At 41.6% G+C, this 20,671-nt stretch overlaps 1 protein-coding gene across 2 annotated transcripts in view; it reads left to right on the forward strand.

Moving 5' to 3' along the window:
- Nucleotides 1-300: 300 nt before the first annotated feature.
- LOC104932763 (disabled homolog 1) overlaps nucleotides 301-20,671 on the forward strand; it is a 45,238-nt gene continuing 24,867 nt past the window's right edge. For both annotated transcript variants that reach the window (XM_027285920.1, XM_027285922.1), the window contains exons 1-2: nucleotides 301-773; nucleotides 17,533-18,150. In XM_027285920.1, coding sequence (XP_027141721.1) covers nucleotides 18,081-18,150 — 70 coding nt within the window. In that variant the 5' untranslated portion in view covers nucleotides 301-773; nucleotides 17,533-18,080. The remainder of the gene's footprint in view (nucleotides 774-17,532; nucleotides 18,151-20,671) is intronic.

Genomic DNA, 20,671 nt, shown 5'->3' on the forward strand with positions numbered 1-20,671 from the left:
TGAAGGAGGAGGGTGGAGGGAGGCTGCTCCTCTGCAGTTTGCATGACATCCTGCAAAGGCTGGAATATCATTCACTTACATCTTTGTTGTTGTGAGAAGTGGCAACTGGTCCCTCCTCCTCTCCCCAATCCTTTATTTTTCGAAAATGTTTAATCCCCTTCGTCCCCTCCCCCTCCCTCTCTCCCTCTCTCTCTCTCTCCACCCCTCCACACATCCTCCCTCTAACGGATCCCCTCTCTCTCTCTCTCTCTCTCCCTCTCTCTCCCTCTAACTCTCCACATTATTCTCTGTGCATTTTAATTTTTTTCTTTCTGTCACCGGGGGCCAAGTTTCCCCGCCCACTCTCCTCATTTTCGCCTGAGTCTAGAATAGTAGAGCCAAGAAATAGTTAATCTCTCCGGCTGCTGCTATGATTGGCCGCTGTATGCAGCCTTCAGCCTCCTTGAATGAGAAACAGGGGTAACCAGGCAACTTCAGAGCTGGAGAGAAGGGGGGAGAAAGAAGAAGATATAGGGGCTTTACGGGATCATAGAATTGTAGAAGAAATTTTGAACATGTAAAAAGCGAGGCAATGTGATTTCACCTTGTGTCTCCGGCAAATGGAATTAACAAATGGATTTTCTTAAACACGCTCCCTCTCTCTTCCTTCCTCTCTCTCCCTCTCTCTCTCTCTCTCAATGGGGGAAAAAATAGAGCGCTCAAATGAAGGGGACACAGATGTGGATTAAAACGCATAAATGGGACACTCCGGAGAAGCATCCGCTGAGAAAAAGGTGAGTCTCACTCCTGAGCTTCTCTATCAACGAGAGTCTTTAAAAACTGTGAAACTGTAGAGCTGTTTAAGGATGCAAGGCGACATGTCAAGATTTATGGATAGGATGCGTTGGCCGCTGAATGAAAATGGGTTTGCGGGAAGAGTCCGCTATGGATGACTGAGAAATAGTCACACTGGGTGATTTGAAATGAGACAAATAAGATGAGAAATGAGCTCGGGGGTCACATCATCGATGGTTGCTTGGTGGATTTGAATGTGGAGTCCTTTAAAGCGCAAACGCCGGTCGCCTGTCAAATAACCTGCTGTCCCATATTGAATTGCGCACGAATTGGAAACGGACATTTCGTTTTGAAATGATCTCGATGTATGACTTACATGTAGGCTTTAGGTCATACATGTTCCCTAAAAGATACAAGTGTCGGCTTAAAGCTTTTTCCATCACGTCTGAACCCCCCCTCCCCTCCCCAAATATTCAAATGAAGAGATGTCCTGCTGCACCAGCACTAAGTCATCTTCAAACGACTGCGCGTTAACCCGCTCCGATGCCAAGTGAACGAGTGAATGATGGCGCATATGTTGACCAATGTATTGATTTGTGTGTGGAAACGGTTATAAAATGCTCAGCGGGCTGCATTGAAGGAGGGGGATGAGTACCTGTGGATGGACGGGAGCGCGCAGCGCAGCGCAACGGCACCGGTCTGACCGGCAGCGCTGAGCCAAAGGAGCCTCAAAGCAGTGCATAGGCCTGTAGAAGAGTGGGTCCTCTGGACTTCATTAACGTTCGAGGGTCATTGTGGGGATACAAACAATCCTGTCAATTGTGGAGGGTGTGTGGGGGGGAGGCCTCTGAACTGCGTCAGGGTGTGCAGTTTCGCCTGTATTTGAAAGAAGGAAGGATATCAGGGACAGTAATTCTCTTTTTTTGCATAGAAGGCTATACACTTGGATTCAACTTTTTATAGTCTATGTAACCATATTGATCCTATTATAGTATGGGAGCCAATCAGCACTGGCATAATATTCATATTAACTCACACTTTCTCTCATTTGAGTCTTGTTTTCTCAAAGTGACTTTGTTATATGACTAATCTTGAAATTTAATAATAATCTTCCTAATGGAGTGTTTAACCCCTTCCTAACATGATTTTAACCTCTCAAAACTTAAACCCCCTCCCTTGTTTGAAACTGAATAAGAGCCAACAAAGACCGGTTCAAATGCACAATGCAGTGCTGGACCATATGTCTATCATGATGCCCTGTGTTTTCTGCTTGAGTGCTAATGTAAGGGCAGGCCAAGATGGGGAATGGCCTTGACTATTGCAGTGGAAAAGCAGTAAGAAAACAGCTAGCAGCTTTGAAAAAGGCCACTGGCTAACCTACATCGTGTTGGCACAAATGACCACAAGGCATGTTTATGTTGCGGCTTGACAGGATATAAGCAAAGGTCGCCGTTAGCTTTTTGACATTGGTGCCAAAGTTCATTGGCGACTTCTGCCAATCGGCCAAACTGCCTTTAGTAATCTCCTTACAGGGGATGTTCTGCAACAGATCCTAAGCTTCACCCACTGGCTCAATTGTAGGACACATGTGTTAGTGCGCGCACACACACACACACACACATACACACATGCATACAGTACAATTTCCAGTTGTCATCCCAAGACAGTTCTTCGCAGCCCAGTGTGAGTTGTGGGGCTTAAGATGGAGCTGAACAAAACACTAGAGAGCATTAACTTCTCCAGCAAGGGCTTCTTTGTTGGGTCTCCCAGTGGAATCAAGATACTTAATTTAGCTCCTGACAGCAAAAGCAGCGAGTGGATATGGGAGCTATATCTTATCCGATTAAGAGCATAATGCCTTTTCCCCTTTTGCAATTATTGTAAAATGGTGAAAGTGGTTCAGTTATTTCCTTTTCATGTTATCTCAGCACAATTACAGCGACGCAGGGACAACATTTTTCGACTGATTGTTGTTTTGCACTCCTGAAATCCTTGGGGTTGTCTCACCCTTTTGCCGTAGTGTTGCGTCTTGCCTTTTGTCTCGCTGAAAGCCTGGTGTATTATCACATTTGTTGTTTCTCCTCATACTGCAGTAGCATTACCTCAATTTGAACCCCCTTAAGATTTTTTCAAAGTGCTCTGAGATAATGCATCTAACGAACAGGGGTTACACTGACATTAATGTAGTGTTTCAGCATTAGACACACGATTGCCGAGGTGACCTAAATCTTTTATAAAAGTAGTTTTAATGAGCTTGCAAGATTGTGTCTGAGTTCTGATTTTGCTGGTGGCCTTATCACATCTACTCTGTTCATTAATGAAGACGTGGCCCCTGGCAGAGGCAGGTCAGAGGTGAGCTCAGTTGCCTCAGTTGAAAAGGGGGAGATTGCTCAGACAGTGGTGCGATGTAGGATGCTGAATGGTGCACATGCTCCTTTGGGAGCGTAATCACCATGACAGGTGCATCTGAAGTTGGGGGTGCAATGGGAGGGGTGCGACGTCCAAATGTGTCAGAAGTAAACACTCATACTACAAGCTGCAAAAGTAGCTAAGTGAAAGGAACTCAGATCTCCCCTCCTTTATTGCGTTCTTGCAGAGAGTAAGATAAGAAGATTTTCACAAAAACCTCAGTGCAAAAACATAAGTTTGCTGTTTATATGGTGTTATATGCCGGATTACTTCTTGGCCAGAACCAGTGGCAAGGTGGAGACTCCAGGAAGTTACAGGTCCTGGCCAAGAAATAACTCTTTTTGTATGGAACCAAAATGGACACATTTTCAAATTTGGCTAGGTGGCTTAATAACACTTTCTTCTTTGGTCTGACAAACTCAACACAAATTTATTCTTACTTTAGACAGACTTTAAGCGGTACTGATAGGCAGATTTGTTACTTTTGGAGCAAGCCAGGCAACTGCTTCCCCCATTTTCCAGTCTTTATGCTAAGCTAATAGGCTGTTGGCTCCAGCCTCATATTTGGTGAAACATTGTAACAGAGTTATCAATCTTCTCCTATAATTCCCAGCAAGAAAGCAAAAAAAGAGTACTACTACTTAAACATCCTGCAGAGAATGAAATATTTAGCCTGGATACATCTCAGACCAGCCGTTATAATGGTCTCTCGCTGACACCAACATGTGTGTTATACAAAATATAAAAGCAAAATGTTTAAATGAACATTTCCTTTCACATAATGTTGGACCCGTTTCAGCAATGAAATTGGAAATAGGCCCACACTTAGAAAAACTGGATCCAGCCCCCACAGAACTAAAGATATTGTCTCGCGCATTAAACTAAGTTGTTTTTTTGTTTTTTTCACATTTTAATGAGGCTGTAAATCGCTCCATTTCCATTTATATCTTGTTACATATGAATTCATTCAATTCGTTCCAATATCCATTTAGACATTATGTGAGTAAAATGGAGCCATGCTGTTTACAGAAGCGTCAAACCATATTAAAGTGCACTTCAGTTATTGTTCTTGAATCACGTGTTGAAATGAGAAAAACAATGAGAAAAGTGTAAGTTATCTGAACAGCAGTCAAGGCTTATGTAATGTTTCCATTGATTTATATGTAATTTAGTCAGTTATTGATATGTGTGTGCATTCTGTGAAAACAGAAGCATTCAAGCACCATTGACTTGTCACAGTTATGTCCCTTATCGCACTGACCCTGTTGAGTTGACAGTGAGGCGGTGACCCCGCTATTATAGAAAGTGTTACTGGAATCAAATGGGGCAGTGAATTGCCAGCCCATCACACAATTATTTCCATTGTGTGGAGCTGGGTGGCTAGTAATCCTTGTGTCTTGGCCTGTAACATCTGGTGAGTGAGTGGAGTGTTCAGTGTGAAGGCGGCAGTGTCAACCCGCCTCCCATGTTCAGTCAGAACGGCCGTCACTGCCCGCTTCCCTTCCAGAGGACTGGGCATCTTCAATGCATCAATGACACCAGCCATCACAAGGGACATGTAGCATGCCAAACCAGTGATTCATTAGGACTCAATTAGCTGGGAGGCATGGGGCGTCCTGCCATATGCCTCGAGGTTCTACAGCAATCTGTACCCACTCCCTACTACTGTACTCTCAACGGTCTTTGGCAATGTACAGTCTGTGCATGTGTGTTGCATCAGTGCTGTACGGTACTAGCACAGGGCTACAGTCTGTTCCTTTTCACACAGCCGTCTTGTTGGTACTATTAAAACAAGTCAGTAGTAGAGATTTAGCGTCTCTGTCTCCAGCCGGCCAGGTTCTGTGATAGGAATAAGTCACAATGACCTTCAGCTCAACTCATGTTGCGCCAGTTGGCTCAGTATGAAATACACATCCATCTACTGAAGTATGAGGCTGTGGAGCTCCAGATACTGTAAATCTTAGGAGGTAAGAAAGGCCCCGCTCAATATCGACTTTGCCTCGCCTGCCAAGAGGCGGCGTGTGCTGCCGACAAGATCTATCCACCCTCAAATCTAGTTTGTCTTCTTATCTGTGCCAAGGTAAAGGACCCCCTTACCCCATTCCTCTGTGCCCCCACCATCCAATCCTGCTCCTCCAAAACCCCAAATGAATGGAATTACATTGAAGGAGAAAGACGCTTTAAAGAGAACAAGAGCAATGAACACACCAAGCTCCACATATGTGAAAATGTTGTGATGTGATGTGACGTGGCACATGAACATGCTGTCCATACATATAAGCTGGCATGTGATATGGACTAATGATACTTCCAAGATTTAATGGTCAATATGGCTCAACCGCCACTGCCATTTGTTACACAGATGTTCAGATATTAGGAATTATGTATATATTGAAGGAACAGTCAAAAATCAGTCTCAGCACCAGTTTTTTGTTTGTTTTTGGGTGAAATGGAACATGCTCCATGATCATGAGTCTCAGTGGAGGCTTTTGGCCCTTCACCTGCATTGTTAGAACATAAGGTCAGTTCAATTCAGGTTAACTGTCACATATAATCATACAGAGACAATTATAGGGAAATGTATTTCTCTAAGCTCCGACATTAAAATTAGTTTTAATAAGGATACAGAATAGAAAACATAATAAATAATAATGTTTATTAAGCAATGTGAGTAAATAAGTAAATAGTTGAAGGTAATTAAACTAAATAAGCTGTAATAATGATAATAGTAAAGTCAATTAAACCTCAACCACATACCTCACCCATGATATCACAAGCTTTTTTACAGTACATACTGAGAAGGCTGAGCTCATCATCCCAAATCCCATTTGATTTATTTATCTGCCACAGAGTCCAGGATGAGTCATCAAAAGCTCTGAACCGTTAAACAGGAAGCTAAAAGAGAGAAATTCTAACATGAAACGCTCAAACTTCTTCCTTAGTTATTTGGCATTCATAAAAATAATGTTCAGACAGGATAAAACCGTTCTCCTTTTAATAAATACTTTATATGTTTTTTATATGTATCTGTAACACAGGAGCAAACTATCTAACAAGCAATACAGATAAGAAGGCAAGGCAAGTTTATTTGTATAGCACAATTTGTACACAAGGCAATTCATAGTGCTTTACAGAGGCAAGGAAAAACATTTGACATTAAGACAAGCAATAGCAATAGAAATAAAAAATTAAAAAGAGAAGAAAATTTAATTAAATTTAAAGAATTTAAAGAAGTATTATAAAATTTCAGAAACATACTAATTGAATGAAATAGGAAATATTTTTATTATAGTAAAAAAAGAGGACAAAAGTCATAAAGCAAACAAACAATAAAGGCTGTTTTAATTGGGTCCATTTGGAATTTTATGCAACTTGCTTTGAGTGAAAAACGGCAAAAGCAAAGCATCTTTATGCAAATTAAAAGCGTAACTTTTCAATAGCGCCAGCAGCGTGAGAGGCGCCACAGAAAGGAAATCCAGTCAAGTTGGAGCAGCTCTGCCCCAGTTGTAGGCACGTGCAGCCACCCAACTGCACTCCTCCAGCGCTTTCACCGCATTACCCAGAAACGTTACGTACGTGTGACCCAATTTATCAGCCTCTCCTCCCCATTCATCTGCTCTCACAGATGCACTACAGGAGGCTCCATAAGCAGCAGAGCATTCATCACCTCTGAGTAGTGAGGTCCTCCGGTTTCATCCCGTTGGCCCTTTCTACAACCCTATTCCCCACAGGCGGGACAGCAACTCCATATGTGGTTGATGATTATAATAGTATAGCGGGCTGGCAGCAGCAGGCGCTACTGTAGCTCAGATGCATTTGTGCGTGCATTTGTGTTTGTGTTCTATAAAATATGTAATCAAATATAAGCTTAGCCCGGTTTTTCTTCCACTGACAGTCAATTTAAATATTGTATCTGCCACATCTCCTTACTGTAGTGCTTTTTCAACCCCCTGGAGGTAATTGCGATGTTTAGTTCAGCCGAGAGGAGCTATCAAACTCAATTCTCATGTGACTTCATATCTCCTGATTCATGTTTTTTTCTCATTGAGCACAGTGCGTTCCTTTTGTTTAGATCATTTACACTTTTGATTAATCAAACATTAAATGACAGCAAAAGTTTAGTCACTGGCAGACAAAGGGTGAAACTGTTTGAAGAATGTGTTGATGTAACTTTATGGTCATTTCGGAGGCTGTTTGTGGCTGTTCTGATATCTAATCTCCCAAAAGCAGCAGCCTTAAATCAACATGTCTCTAAAACGACAAAAACAGAACATTATAGCCTTCATGAAGGTTGGATTTATTGCAGAAGAGTTGTATTAGAGTGCATCACATTTGAGCTCTGTGCACCAAATAAACTTGCGTATAATGAAGCAGTAGGTTGTTGTTGTTTTTTATGTGGCCAACATGGAAAACAACAGAAAGGAAGCAGATATTTGATCATTTAAACACTGTTCAGTTACTACACTGTAAAGATAAAACATAAAACATGAATAGTATCAAAAATACTGTTTCCGATTGAATCCAAAAACATACTAACTAACTAACTAACTAACTAACTAACTAACTAACTAACTAACTAACTAACTTCATGCCACCCTGTTTCTTGAAAAAAATAAAGATATATTTTAAATAGTGAACACACCAAATCACAGAATGTTCATACAATGCAAAATATTACCTAACAACATGTTTTAGTATCTGCCTGAGCACCTAAAGCATGATGAGATACCAGCACTAGCACTAAATACTAACACTTCCTTTGAAAAAATGTTGCCACTAGACATAATGCGGGCATCCCTCATAACGTATTTGACAAAAACAAAAAAATAGCAGCACACGACGGTATTTTCTCGTATATAACGTCGCTTGCTCACTTATTTACTGACTCAGGCAGAGAGGAGACGAAGTGCTGAAGTGAAACAACTTTTGTATTTTTGTTAATTAGGCGTGCAGCTTCATCTGTTAAATTTAACGAAAGTAGGAAGTGACTCAAACAGAAGAAAAAATTAATCCCTGAGCAGGAATGGATTAACGTGCAAGGGAGGCCCAGGGCAAAAATGAGTAATATTCACCAAGTAAGCCTAAAATGAGCTGAAATAACGAAGTCCATTAAACTACATTTCCATCTCTCTACAAAATGGAGCCTTGGGATTAGCTAATAGTACAGGTGTCACCTTAACGCCCTTATTATTTCAGTGTACTGTTTATTGCCACACAGTGAACCTGGATCCTGGAGGTCCCATAAAGGTCTGGGGCCCCACTGCAGTTGGTCACTTTGACAGATTGATAATCCAGCCTCCAACTCTACAGGTAGTTCATGCTCTTATTGACCTTCATGGAGGAAATCATATATTTCTGGATTTGGTAATGCATCATTTTTTTTTTTTTTTATGTAGAATGGGTGTAACAGCTGATGACATATGATTTCCCTAAACGTCTGCCCAGGCTGAGTAATTGCAGATGCTCTAATTTGGAACTTTGTACCTTTTTAATTAATAGAAATCTCTCTTGTAGAGGCGCCCGCAGGGAACAGATTCTGTATTTGCAATGCGGAGTTGCACTGAGCAGCAAGCATCTGGCACAGCAACAGCGGTCAGCATGACGTCTTCTGACGAGACCCTTTAGATCACTTCTCATCAGAGCATCACAGTTGGAGACTACCCCGATGTTTCGCTCTAATCAGCCATCAAGTGTCATTTTCAGAAGCTTTCAGTCAGGCTTGTATCCGGCTTCTGCTTTGGGTTTATACAAAACAAGCACAAACGAGTGAAGAAGCAGCTCCTCGGCGAGACAACGGTAGCACTGCTTGTTTGCATTCGCGATCCGTTTGAGATCTTGACCTTGGTATGCCATTGTAACAAGAGACGGTTGAATATTTCACTTATCATTAGCGGCATGATTAGCTGCCAATGGGCTGTGCCTGGCGTGGTTTAATCCTCCCAGTCTCCAGAGTGCGATAACATATGAGATGACAACAGTTTCACACCCAGTTTCACACCTCCCGTGGTTCCATACGTCGCAGCAGCCTAATCACTCATGAGAGATTAATGAGAGACGTTGAGGTGTGGTGGGAGATTCACTAATTATACCCACACATACTATATTGTAGTCAGGGGAGTAGACGGGTTGTGTCTGAGTGTGTGGGGGGGCTTCTTTTAAAGTACAGTTTTACGAGACACCTGTTACTTCGCAGTGGGAGATATTGTGCTACAACAAAGGCGCCCCCAAGAGAAAAGAAGAAATGCTTGTGGAAATGATGATATAGTACAGCTGCAAAACCAAAATCACATCACTGCAAAATATCACTAATTGAGATGTTAACAAGAGATTGAGAAAATATTTTTTTTTCTGTGATTTGATTTGATTTTACAGCTACCTGCATAAAACTAGTAAACTCAAGAAAACAAACCAAATAAACATCCGTGTTATCGCAGCAAATAACATAGACATGCTAACTTTCCTTTGTATAAGACGTCAGTCATCCCTATATTTTCTCTCAGGCATATTTCTGCTAGATACAGCAGTCTGAAAGAAAATTCAGACTAACTGTGGAGTTTTCATTTCATAGTGGAAGAAAAGATGTTTTGTAGAATGAATTTCACCTAGATTATTACAACCGTGACAAATAAATTACCAAAGAAGATGATAATCACCCCTTTTCCTTCTATACACGAATGAGTTTGGCCCTGAGCGACCGTATGAAAGTTATTATGGTGGGGTGGTTCGCTGAAACGAAACCTCCCTATGACTCAGGAAAAAAATGCAACCCCTTATTCCATAAAATCATGTATGACTATTAAATTTGTTTAATCACAGTGGTTATAATCTATGTTTTTATAATACAATGTATCAAATGTGTGAAAACAATGTGAAAGGGGTCACTCATAGTGCAACTATCACCTGAATCTGCAGCTCCCCTCAGCTTTACAGAGTGAGTTTCAACTCAGTGTGTAGCTGTGCGGCCCGCAACTTTACTGTTTTTAATCCCTCTCAGCGCTCTCATAGCATCATTTTTGGCCATAGCAAGCAGCTGTTTTCAATGAAAAAGCTCTACAAACCCATTACTCACTACCTGCTCAGCACCACCAGACAGACAAAGTGATTAGATGGTGAACATAGTGGAGCATTTAGGATCCAGATAGTCCCATCAGGAGTCGGTATCAACCAAAAACAAAGCTATAGATCAGTGGCATGCAGCATTATGATGGGCCAAGAGATGATACAAGAGATGATGCAGAGCATTTTACACTAGCTGCCGTATCTGTCATCACGTGATCAAACAGAGACTTTACACTGAACATCAACATATTACCCAGCAATTATCACTGTATATCTGTATATGATAATAAAAAATACCAAAGAAAATGAGAATTTATTTATTCTGAATAGTTTTTTTTTATAGTTTATTTGTAGTTTAGTGGACCAAGAATATAATTTTGTTACAGATTAAAACCATGGTAAATGGCTCCATTTTTGCATATTTGCAATGGCCATTTCCCCATCCAACACATTGTCCCTACTACACTGCCTGCACTATCTACACCTCTGTAAAAGGGAGTGAATATAGGAGCGTGGACAGAAACATGACTTCAAATGAATGATACACTGAAGTGACCAAACTTACTAACAGAACAGTTATTACTGTCAGTGATTAAATGGCCGGGTACTATATTTTATTTCAGCTGCTTGGAGTGGCTGGGTACTGGTGGCAGCTCCAAGCAGCTGAAATAAAATATAGATAAAATATAAATCTGGGCAAAAAAAAAAAAACTCACACTGCTTTTTCATTTACATTAAATAAAACTCCTCAAAAACACTGTGTGCGCGTGGTGTGTCACATCATGACAACATCGATGAGACAGCGTGACAGTAAGGAGAAAAACAAAACGCTTCCTGTTTGAAAATGACTGTTCGGAGCTTCCCCTCGGCTTCATTAATCCTGTCTCGCAGACTGCAGGTAATATTTCTGTTTCAGGTAATGTTATTTGATCTTTTATCTCAGCTCACCACCACACTGGATTTCTGTTGTGTTTGATAGCCATATTGTCAGTGTACAATGCTGCTGAATGAAATGTGCATCTTTTAAAACATGAATAGAGTCAGAACAACAAACAGTGAAACAGTTATTCACAGTCGAGTTTCATAGAGAGGCTGCTTGCATATCTTAATTATATCCATGACCCATGTGCAATTAAAGAGGACACCTTTTGGCTATTTATTTAGTTCAAAGAGAACACAGAAGGAGAAAAAAAAAACCTAATTGTCTCATTAATTACTCGCTGCATGAAATAATGACCAAACCAAGGTATTCACAGTTCTTTTGTAACTCACAAAAGAAGGCAGGGGTGGGGGTGGCAGCAAAATAAAACATGTTTCAACCTCCTTTCACAAACAGACAATATGTTGGAAGAGAGGAAGACAGAAAAGGAGGGCAGAGGAGAACAGGGTTGGGATGGAAGGGAGGGAGGGAGGGGAAAAATGGGTAAAGATGGGATTGAAAGAGTGAAAGAAAAAGGCCGAAGAGATTAAAAAAGATAAATACGGAGCAAATCAAACAGAGAGTGAAGAGAGACAGAAGGAGAAAAGATTGGCTGTGAGGTAACATGGTGTTTGTCCAGGCCTTCTGGAACCTGCCCAGTTCTCTCTCCCACCGAATGTGGTAAATAGCCTGTTTTAACACACTGTTCAGATGCTGAGACGCAGCACAACAACAAACCAAATCAACAGTGAATTAAAGACTCCTCAGGGAGCCCGCAGAGTAACATTAGAAGAGGTGTTTTGGAGAGACAAATCCACCAATTAACTGTTCTGAGGGGTCCAGGAGTCTGACACCGGATATGCTTCCAGACTTTCTGTATGCAGTGGGTGGAATTAGATGAATAAGAGAGGAAATGTAGCCTATCTCGTTTCCATGCTATTGTTTACTGTCACCATAGGGAGCTAGTGACACTTTATTAGCCTGAATATGTCTGTTACAGAGACAGAAGCAGCCTGAGAAATGCATACTTTCAAAATAAAACCCCATTAATATTTGCATCTCGAGACATCATCAGCGCAAGCGTGAGTGTATTTGTTCATTTATGTCATGTCTCAGACTTGAAGAGACCACCCTCATCACACACACACACGCACACACACACACACACACACACACACACATCCTTTCCTTGCTCTTTTTCCATCTAATGGGCCCAGTTATCCTGCAGCTGAGCTAGTAAAAAAGGATAATGCAGGAGTACTTCAGAGGGCAGCTTCTCAGTGCCCTCTGTGTAGCTGTGCCCGGCCGTGCTGGAGCCACGCCTAAGCGAGTTCACAGCTCCAAGGCTTTTACTGACATAAATCCGCACAGCAAAGCAACTGTGTGGCAATGCTTATTTAGTTTACCAGCTGTAGCCGCTGAACCCGAAGCAATGAGGCCTCTCTTTCCCTCAGAAAGTAAATGAGAGCGCTTCAGACGCCTAAACTGAATTTTTTGTATGTATTTTCATCCCCTCCTCCTTCGTCCTTCCCTGCTCGCACACTTGGCTGTTCCATCGTCAGAGGCCCTCCATCTTGTCAGAATGAGGTGAACTAATGGGCCGTGGCTGAACAGCCTGAGCTCAGAGGCTATCAGTTCCCCCTGGAAGGCCAGGGAGGCAGAGGAGGAACAGAAGAAAGGAGAAGTCCTTCTCTTTCTTTGGCTACAATATTTCAGTTTTGTCACAGATAAATCCATGCACACATCACAAGGAACGCTTCAGTTTGTGGAGGATGTTAATGTAGAGCATTTGCCCCCATTTCCCCTCCTTACATTTGATATAAATGTTATTTGTGCCAAAGCTTAGCAGTTTCATCACTGACATTAGGCTGTCCTCGCTAGCTCTGATGCTCCTAACATCCTTTGGTTTTTATTCCAGTGTGACAATGTGAGTCTATTAGCCGGTTTATGGGTCCATCCCTTTAGTCCAGATTAAAAATCTCAGCAACTATTGGATGAATTGCCATAAAATCTTGTACAGACCTCCATAACAATGAATCCTCCTGATTCTTTGATCCCTGCCTTTTCCATAGCGCCACCATGAGGTTGATATTTATGGTTTTAGTACACATTTCATGTCCAACTCGGGGTGAGCCTCACAGAGACGCTAGAATAGTACCCTCATAGGCTTGTTACTGTACATTTGCATATTTTATTCAGGTTTCTGTGGTCTTTGGGCGTGCTATGACTGTGTAACGCGATTAACCCTCTGAATCTTGTGGTCAGAAGTGTTAATAGATTGCAGCGTTACCCCAAAGACCCATATGCCGTCAGTCAACCACTCGCTAGTCAGGAATCTAATTAGTCCAAAAAAGGCTAATTAACCTTATCTTACATTCCAGGGCTATCAGCTTATCTTGTAAGGCCACATGAGACGAGGCTGATCGCGAGGCTGCGATAAGAGCTGATGTAGAATCGAATAAGATGTCCAGCCCTGGAAAAAATAAAACATTTCACAACAGCACAGCTTAAAGTCTTTAGGTATATGGAGGAGTGGCTGGACGGCCTTTGTTGCCATAGGTGGCACAAGGTAACACAGCAAGGCTATTCAGAGGAGCTTTGCTAGGCCAGGTTGTGACAGTTGTGTCCCACTACATAAGCTGGGAGGCATTTTGTAACAAAGATGACCAGCGCGAGGTGCCAAAGCCGGTCTGTCGAGCAAACGTAGCACCAGCCCAAGGCCATGCCAGCCTTGGCCAAGAAGAGACAGAGAGGGTCCTGGGGACCGGGCCTCTCTGCTCCTCTGTAGTCACGTGCAAGCCGGAGAACACAGACTGCGCCTTCCATTGGGACCACACTGAATGGAGGTGTAATTGGCCATATCCAGTGATAGATGGCTGTTCAACCTTTGTTACTCATTGGTGGCAGGATGCACGGAGGCTTGTCTCACAATATGAGGTTGATTGTGCAGTCTATTAAACACCAGTCTCAGGAGGAAATGTTACTTACTGGAATGCTGCAGCTTGAGAAAAAAAAATCTCAAGAATGAGCTGGTTTAAAAATCACCTCATGTTCATTGATTGCCCATTATATTTCTGAGACAGTAAACATGACTGAAAACCTGATCGCACTGAATAAATCATTTTCATTCACTGAGGCGACTGGAAAGACAGAACTCAGTATAATTGCTTGAAATTACAACCTTTTGTCTCTAACATAAATCAAAAATCTAAATTATAGTCCAACAAATTATCATGTCAAGAAAATCCCCCATTGATTCACTTGTTCTTCAACTCACTAAAGGTTATAGTCATCTTTCTGACAAACACACTAACAAAGAAATAATTGTCTCTCTTCATGAAAAAGATTCTGATCACATCTCCTCCCAATACACAAGATATATGTTCCTGCATGTTGCCATCGGGGTCTAGTTTGCTGTGTGAAGGTATACACTCAGACTCTTCTCCTGAAAAAAAAAAAATCAATAGCTCGTATGACTGATGGGCTTAATGTTAAAGAAGAGAAAGTTGCCATACATCATGCTTTCACACAGCATGCCTGTTTTTGTTCAATAATCCCGTCATGGGGTAAAGATTCTGATGCAAGCAGGAAACAAACATCTCAAGAGATGATTTGTGAAATACAGACTGACAGAGACAAAGGCAGCGGTGGGTTGGTGGAAGGAAATAAAGAAATGCAAGCAGAGATGAAATTGACTTTCCTCAAGGAAGTTTTCCTTTGTATTTGAGAGAGGTAGTACTAAAATGAACAAATGAATAAATAAAAGGTGGCTTTTGTCAAGAGCTTTTGACATTCCCTAATACTTGAAAGTAGCTGGAGAAACGAGTGATGCTCGTTAACTGTGACCCAAATCATAGGAGACACTGGGAGCTGTTAAAACACAGAGCAGATTGGGGAGCCTGGGTGACCTAGATAGCATTGCTTTTGACAAGTAGCCGTACATCACATTAAATCGCTCTTCCATCTAATACAATGAGGCATAACTTCTTCGTTGATAATGAAAATTATACCCTGATAAGGTTCTTTGTGACATGGAAAATACCTCTTCCATCGCTGACACTCCAAGGCTCTTTCCGAGACATACTTATGTGGAGATTGCCCCTTTTCGCCCGGACCTGGGTGACATTATCTGCCTCATAAGCACACATGAGAGGTGACACATGGTCTAGACAGCCACGCACAAGGAGAACGGGTGGCGATGAAGCAATTCCAATGACCTGTTGTTCAAGGAGATGAAATGTGTCTTAACATCACAGTTCATTTTTGGAGTAATGTGAGGGTTGAAGGACTTGTCTGCAGGAGGAGAAAGAGGCACTGTAGAGAGACTATTTCAGAGATTCTTTTGTTTTATACAAATAGAAATGCACAAAATTGAGAAACCGTATGCTGTAAATGCTTCTGCTTAATTCAAACTGTAGAAAAAAAAAACATTTTCTCATTTACCTCCAGTGAATTAGTCATGTATCCCTATTTATGACCTTGGCCCTCCACATTACTCTGTGTCCAGTGCAGTATGTAAGTACATTATCCTGCTTATTATACAGCTACTTACCAGAGACATCAATAATTTGACATAAAATATAGATTTAAAATGTTTTTATCTGCTGTGTCTGACCACAACTAACAACAATGGTCTGTATCGTCTGCAGAATGCTGCAGCTGACCAATCACACTTTAACAAAACCATGTAATGACTGAAAATATAGTATTTAAATGTTTAAACGCTCAAACATGTTATCACTCTGGGCAGACAGTAGACACCTGTGGGATCACAATAAAGACACAGCCCAATTTTCATCTAACTAATGCACTGTGACCGAGCCACAGGAAATTTTGTAATGAGGTCGCAAATGTGGCTACTAGCCTTAGCAGGATTATTTCAGTTTTATGTTCCCAAGTTTTGAAATATCTGTCTCTGACATGATTTTGCCACCATCACAATACAGTGGAGGTGAAAGGAATGCCATTTGGGGCAACATCTTTATCCAGAGACAGTGCCCCATTCTCAGTTAGACACTTTCTGGAAAGATATCTGGTACAGTAAATGCCATATTTAAACAGTCTATGTTTTTCCTTCTGTCATGCAATGCCGGATGTTAGTATTAAACAAGGTCAAAGTGTCAAATAACAAGGTGAACATATGTAAAAGTAACCTTCTCTCACTTGTGGTCATAAGCCACGATTAATCAAATTCAGTTCTCCACATCGCTATTGTCCAGGCTAGTTTGCTGCCATGCTGTCGAGCACAATGGTAAGATTTTGAAGTGGCATTCAGGGTCAGTATATGATAGAGTAGTGGGAGTTTTTGAAGAGTGAATCATGCAAAGCTATTAATAAGAACATAGGGCTGGCATAATAGGTCCACTTTAAATTATATGAGCAGCACAAAATACAAAGTAATATAATTTAGCCCTATTGTGTTACTGGAGTGAACAAGGACACTGGAAGAAATGAACAGAAAGAACTTGAGCTTTGGTGAGATAAGTCATTGGTAATAGGTAATTGTGTAAGTTGTTACTTGATAGTTATAGCTAATCTGGGCAAAGAAAGAAGTGAAGATATGCGTTTTGTAATTTGAGTGTCTTTACATCTTATAACAATAAGTAAATATCAAAAGGAAGGAATTTTTATATTCATTTTTTTTAGTGACATTCAGATCACACTCATATTCTTACCCACTCGTACCACACACACTCACAATGTCACACAATGTCACACAGGATAATGTGTACCCGGGGCTCGATGTGCAGCAGCTCTTTTCAGGCCAGGGTAAGCTGAAGGCCTATTTCTCCAACAATGGCGTATCACCATGCCAACAGAAGCGGTGCCAGCCTTGGTGCCAGTTTGGCACAGCCCCCGTGTTAGCAGTGGATGATTCAAGGGCATTAAAGCACAATGTGGGGGTTCCAGTTTATAGACGGCTGTGCCAGGATTTCCACCAGAGTTTGCTTTGAAACAGCCTGTCATTCACGGCTCTCTGCTACTTCCCCTCCTCTCGTGCTGTTGGCCTGAGCTGGGAGCATTAACAATCCATCTTCTGAAAATTTGCTTTGCATGCACAGAAGCATCGGTCATGCTTTAATGTTCTATATTTACTCACAAGCAGTACATAAAACAAGAGCGTCAAATATTTCGCCACAGGTCTCCTTCAAGGGTGGGCACTGAACAGCACGCACTTGCTGCACTCTCATTAAGGATTGATGATCCAGAAGAGATAATAACATCTTTGTTGATTTGTTAAATTGGTGCCTGCCATTTTGTGCGTTAAATTAATGCTGTAATGAGTGATCAAGGGGCATGTGTTTGTCATTTTAATTTTTAACCACCTCTGGTTTAACATTAACTGTCATCTCTGTCTCCTTGCCTTGCAGTGCTAAGAGCAAGTGACTGTGATGGGCTGTTGGACTGCATCTGAAGTGCTCTGCCAAAGAATAATATCCACTCTTGACCTACTCTGAAGAACAATATTTCATTCAATCAATGTTGCAGTCTCCCTTGGGGGGAATTACTCCCGAGTAATAGGTGGACCCTCAGAAAAGAGCAACGGTGGACCATGTGATACTTGACCTTCACGGAGAGAACTCAGGTACACTCCAGAAAATGTCAAATCTGATCTGAAGCTGCTCTCGAGAGGATCACCCAGCCCATAATTCAATCATCTTTTTACGTGTTGTTTAACAATACTCAAACACCATGGGCCAACACTGACGTAGCATAGTTATCAATGCTGGATCTTCATTTACTGAGGAATGCCGGACATCTCATCATGGATTTGAACGAGATTTTCTCCGCCAAAGACCTACTGTGAGAAAGACTGGAGTGGATAGACTTGGACACTGGGAGTTGGGAGGATTAGCTAGTGTGCTGCTAACCCATGGTGGATCTGCTGTGAGCAGGACAAGGGACTCAGCAGTGGAGGATGTCAGCGGAGGCCGAGCTCCAGCCGGGTGTCAAAACCAGCCAGCGAAAGGAGTCCAGGAGGATCAAAGGTATGGTGAAATTATACTTCGCATATTATCATCTATGCCACAGTAATGCACTAGTACAGCAATTGTGTAATATAGATGCATGTAAAATACTGGGTACATATGGTGTGTATAATTTTTTGGATTGAGATAAAAGCCGGATGTATAATGTTGAGGGGAAAGCACTCAAAAGACAACCAGAAGCATGTACAAAGGGAAGTCATGACAATATGGAAAACTGGCAGCTTTCTCATGTTTGGCAGGCAGTGAACGTAACCTTAAGTCATGTTTGGATGGAGCTGGACTACATGGAGAGAAGCTTCACTCAGTCAAGCTTGCCGTGAGGCTCCCTCATCCCAGGGATCCAGATGTAGTAACAGCTATTCCATGTAGCCCCAGGGTTTGGTGGTGCCATGATTTAGGTGTCATGGACAGGGTAATTCACACCCTGTCGCTTTGATGAACAGCATAAGTGATGTAATAGGACGAGGCATTCTCCGAACGTTCACTGTGAGATTGAAATAGGATTGAATTGGCCCGAGAGGAGGAAAGAAGAGCCAGATAGAGAGGTAGAAAGAGTGAGATTCACAGGGAAGGGGAAGGAAGAGGAAGCTTTCTCATTTTTTCTCCTTCCTCACTTCTTCCTTTTTTCCCCCCCCCTCATTTTCTCCATCCATGAATAAAGCCAAGTAAATCTGGGTTCTGCAGGGCCGGCTGTAACGAGGCCGTGGGGCCAGGTCCTCTGTGGCTGTTTCACTGGCCCTGTCGGCTTGCTCAGATAAATGGCCAGGCTGGAGGAGGGCCCATTGATTTGAGTTAAGTGGAGGGGGGAGAACAGAGCGAGGGAGCTATTACACACGTGGCCATGCGGCTCATCAGAGGGGGCTATCAGCACAGGCTATCAGCCTCTGACTTTACTATGTTAATCACATGTGCTGCAGGGACCGTTGTCACAATCAGCAAAGATGCTATTTAGATCCATATAAATGGAAATAGGGCAACACTAATACATGCAGACTGTCGGGCAGGATAGCTCGTGGTGGCTGAGAGCAGTCTGGGCCAGGTGAAGGACACTGCTTAGGATCAGGTTGATGACATACATTGAGACAAAGCCCTGTTTATATTCATATGGTTGGAAGCATAAGAAGAAAATGGTGTGATTTAAAGGATAAGGATGTCATCATTTTATATTTTTCATCTTGTCAACAACCCCCATGGGAAGACAAAAACCGAGCATTGTAATTCTGTTTTTTGATACTTCCCCTGTTTCTTACACACAAGCCTCAGTCTTCATGAAGAAAAAGGGTTACCCAGATATAGTTGAATTTTTTTTCAAAGGTAGATAAGATAAATAATTTCTTGGCATTACTCAAACAGGAGTAAATAGTGCAGTGCAATTGCTGCAGTAGGATAGTTGTGTGTGGGACTGACTACTGTAATTTATTTAACAGTCTTGTGCAAGGAACTTGAAAAGCAGAGTGGAGTGAGCTGACGTTTTCTAACCATGAAGAGACACTGTGCTAGCCAAGAAATTCTTCCAGTATGTAACATCCAATTGTTGTTTTTACATTTTAGGTTTGTACACAAATAATAAAGATACAACATTTTAATGCATCATCTTTGGTGTTGAGCACGGCTCTGTGACGTTTTAGCTGTGATACTGTTTTAGTCCGTTCTTCACGCAGCTTCATATCCCACCGGGAGCATTCCAGAAGTTTTTTTTAGCGATTATGCCCACCAGACTTTGTTAATCTGCTCAGACTTGGTAGTTTATATGCTTCGTGTGGTTTATCCACAATCAACTCTGCGGCACAACCAGAAATCATCGAAGCAGTGTCTGGAGGGACTGAGCACTAAAACCAAATCTAAGATAACTTACTTCAGACTTTAGCTTCTCACTAACACTAGCAGAAAAAGAAAATAAACACATTTTCCAAAATGTCAAAGTATTTAACGTGTAAACATAGCTCAAGACATTGTCGTTTAACATGCAAACTTTACAGTTTTGGGGCCATCGATTGAATCATAATCATTTATCCAGGGTGAAGCCCTGGAATCCAGGTTGCACAATTCTCCAGCTAAGACAGAAGATACAACATGTAGAATAAATAAGACAACTCTAAAGTTACTGGAAACCATGATACTCTTCTTTTGGCAAAAGCTAGCCACATCGCCTGAGCCAAGCGAACACATACAAGACCTGTCTCTGCACATAAAATGTTAAAATAAAAATAAAATTACAAAAATAAACATTATTTATTATTTATTTATTTGTTATAGAAAAGAGAAACATGTTGTATGTTACTCAACATGTTACAATTCTGAGTCTTATTAGCAGGACAAATTCATTGTTGATCAGTGTTGTCTTTTTATGGGGTTTGTTGATAATAAGAAAAATCTAGAATATGAGAGGAAACTGAACTTTTAGGGTTGCACTGGAGACACTTTGTTGTGTTTAGTTTAGGGTCAGTTTAAGTTGTCCTCACACTCAAAAACCTTTTGGAAAAAATCAAACCTCACTGCAGCAAACTCTGACTGCCAAAGC

Source organism: Larimichthys crocea, chromosome XII, assembly GCF_000972845.2.
Source record: "Larimichthys crocea isolate SSNF chromosome XII, L_crocea_2.0, whole genome shotgun sequence".
Lineage (NCBI taxonomy): Eukaryota > Metazoa > Chordata > Actinopteri > Sciaenidae > Larimichthys > Larimichthys crocea.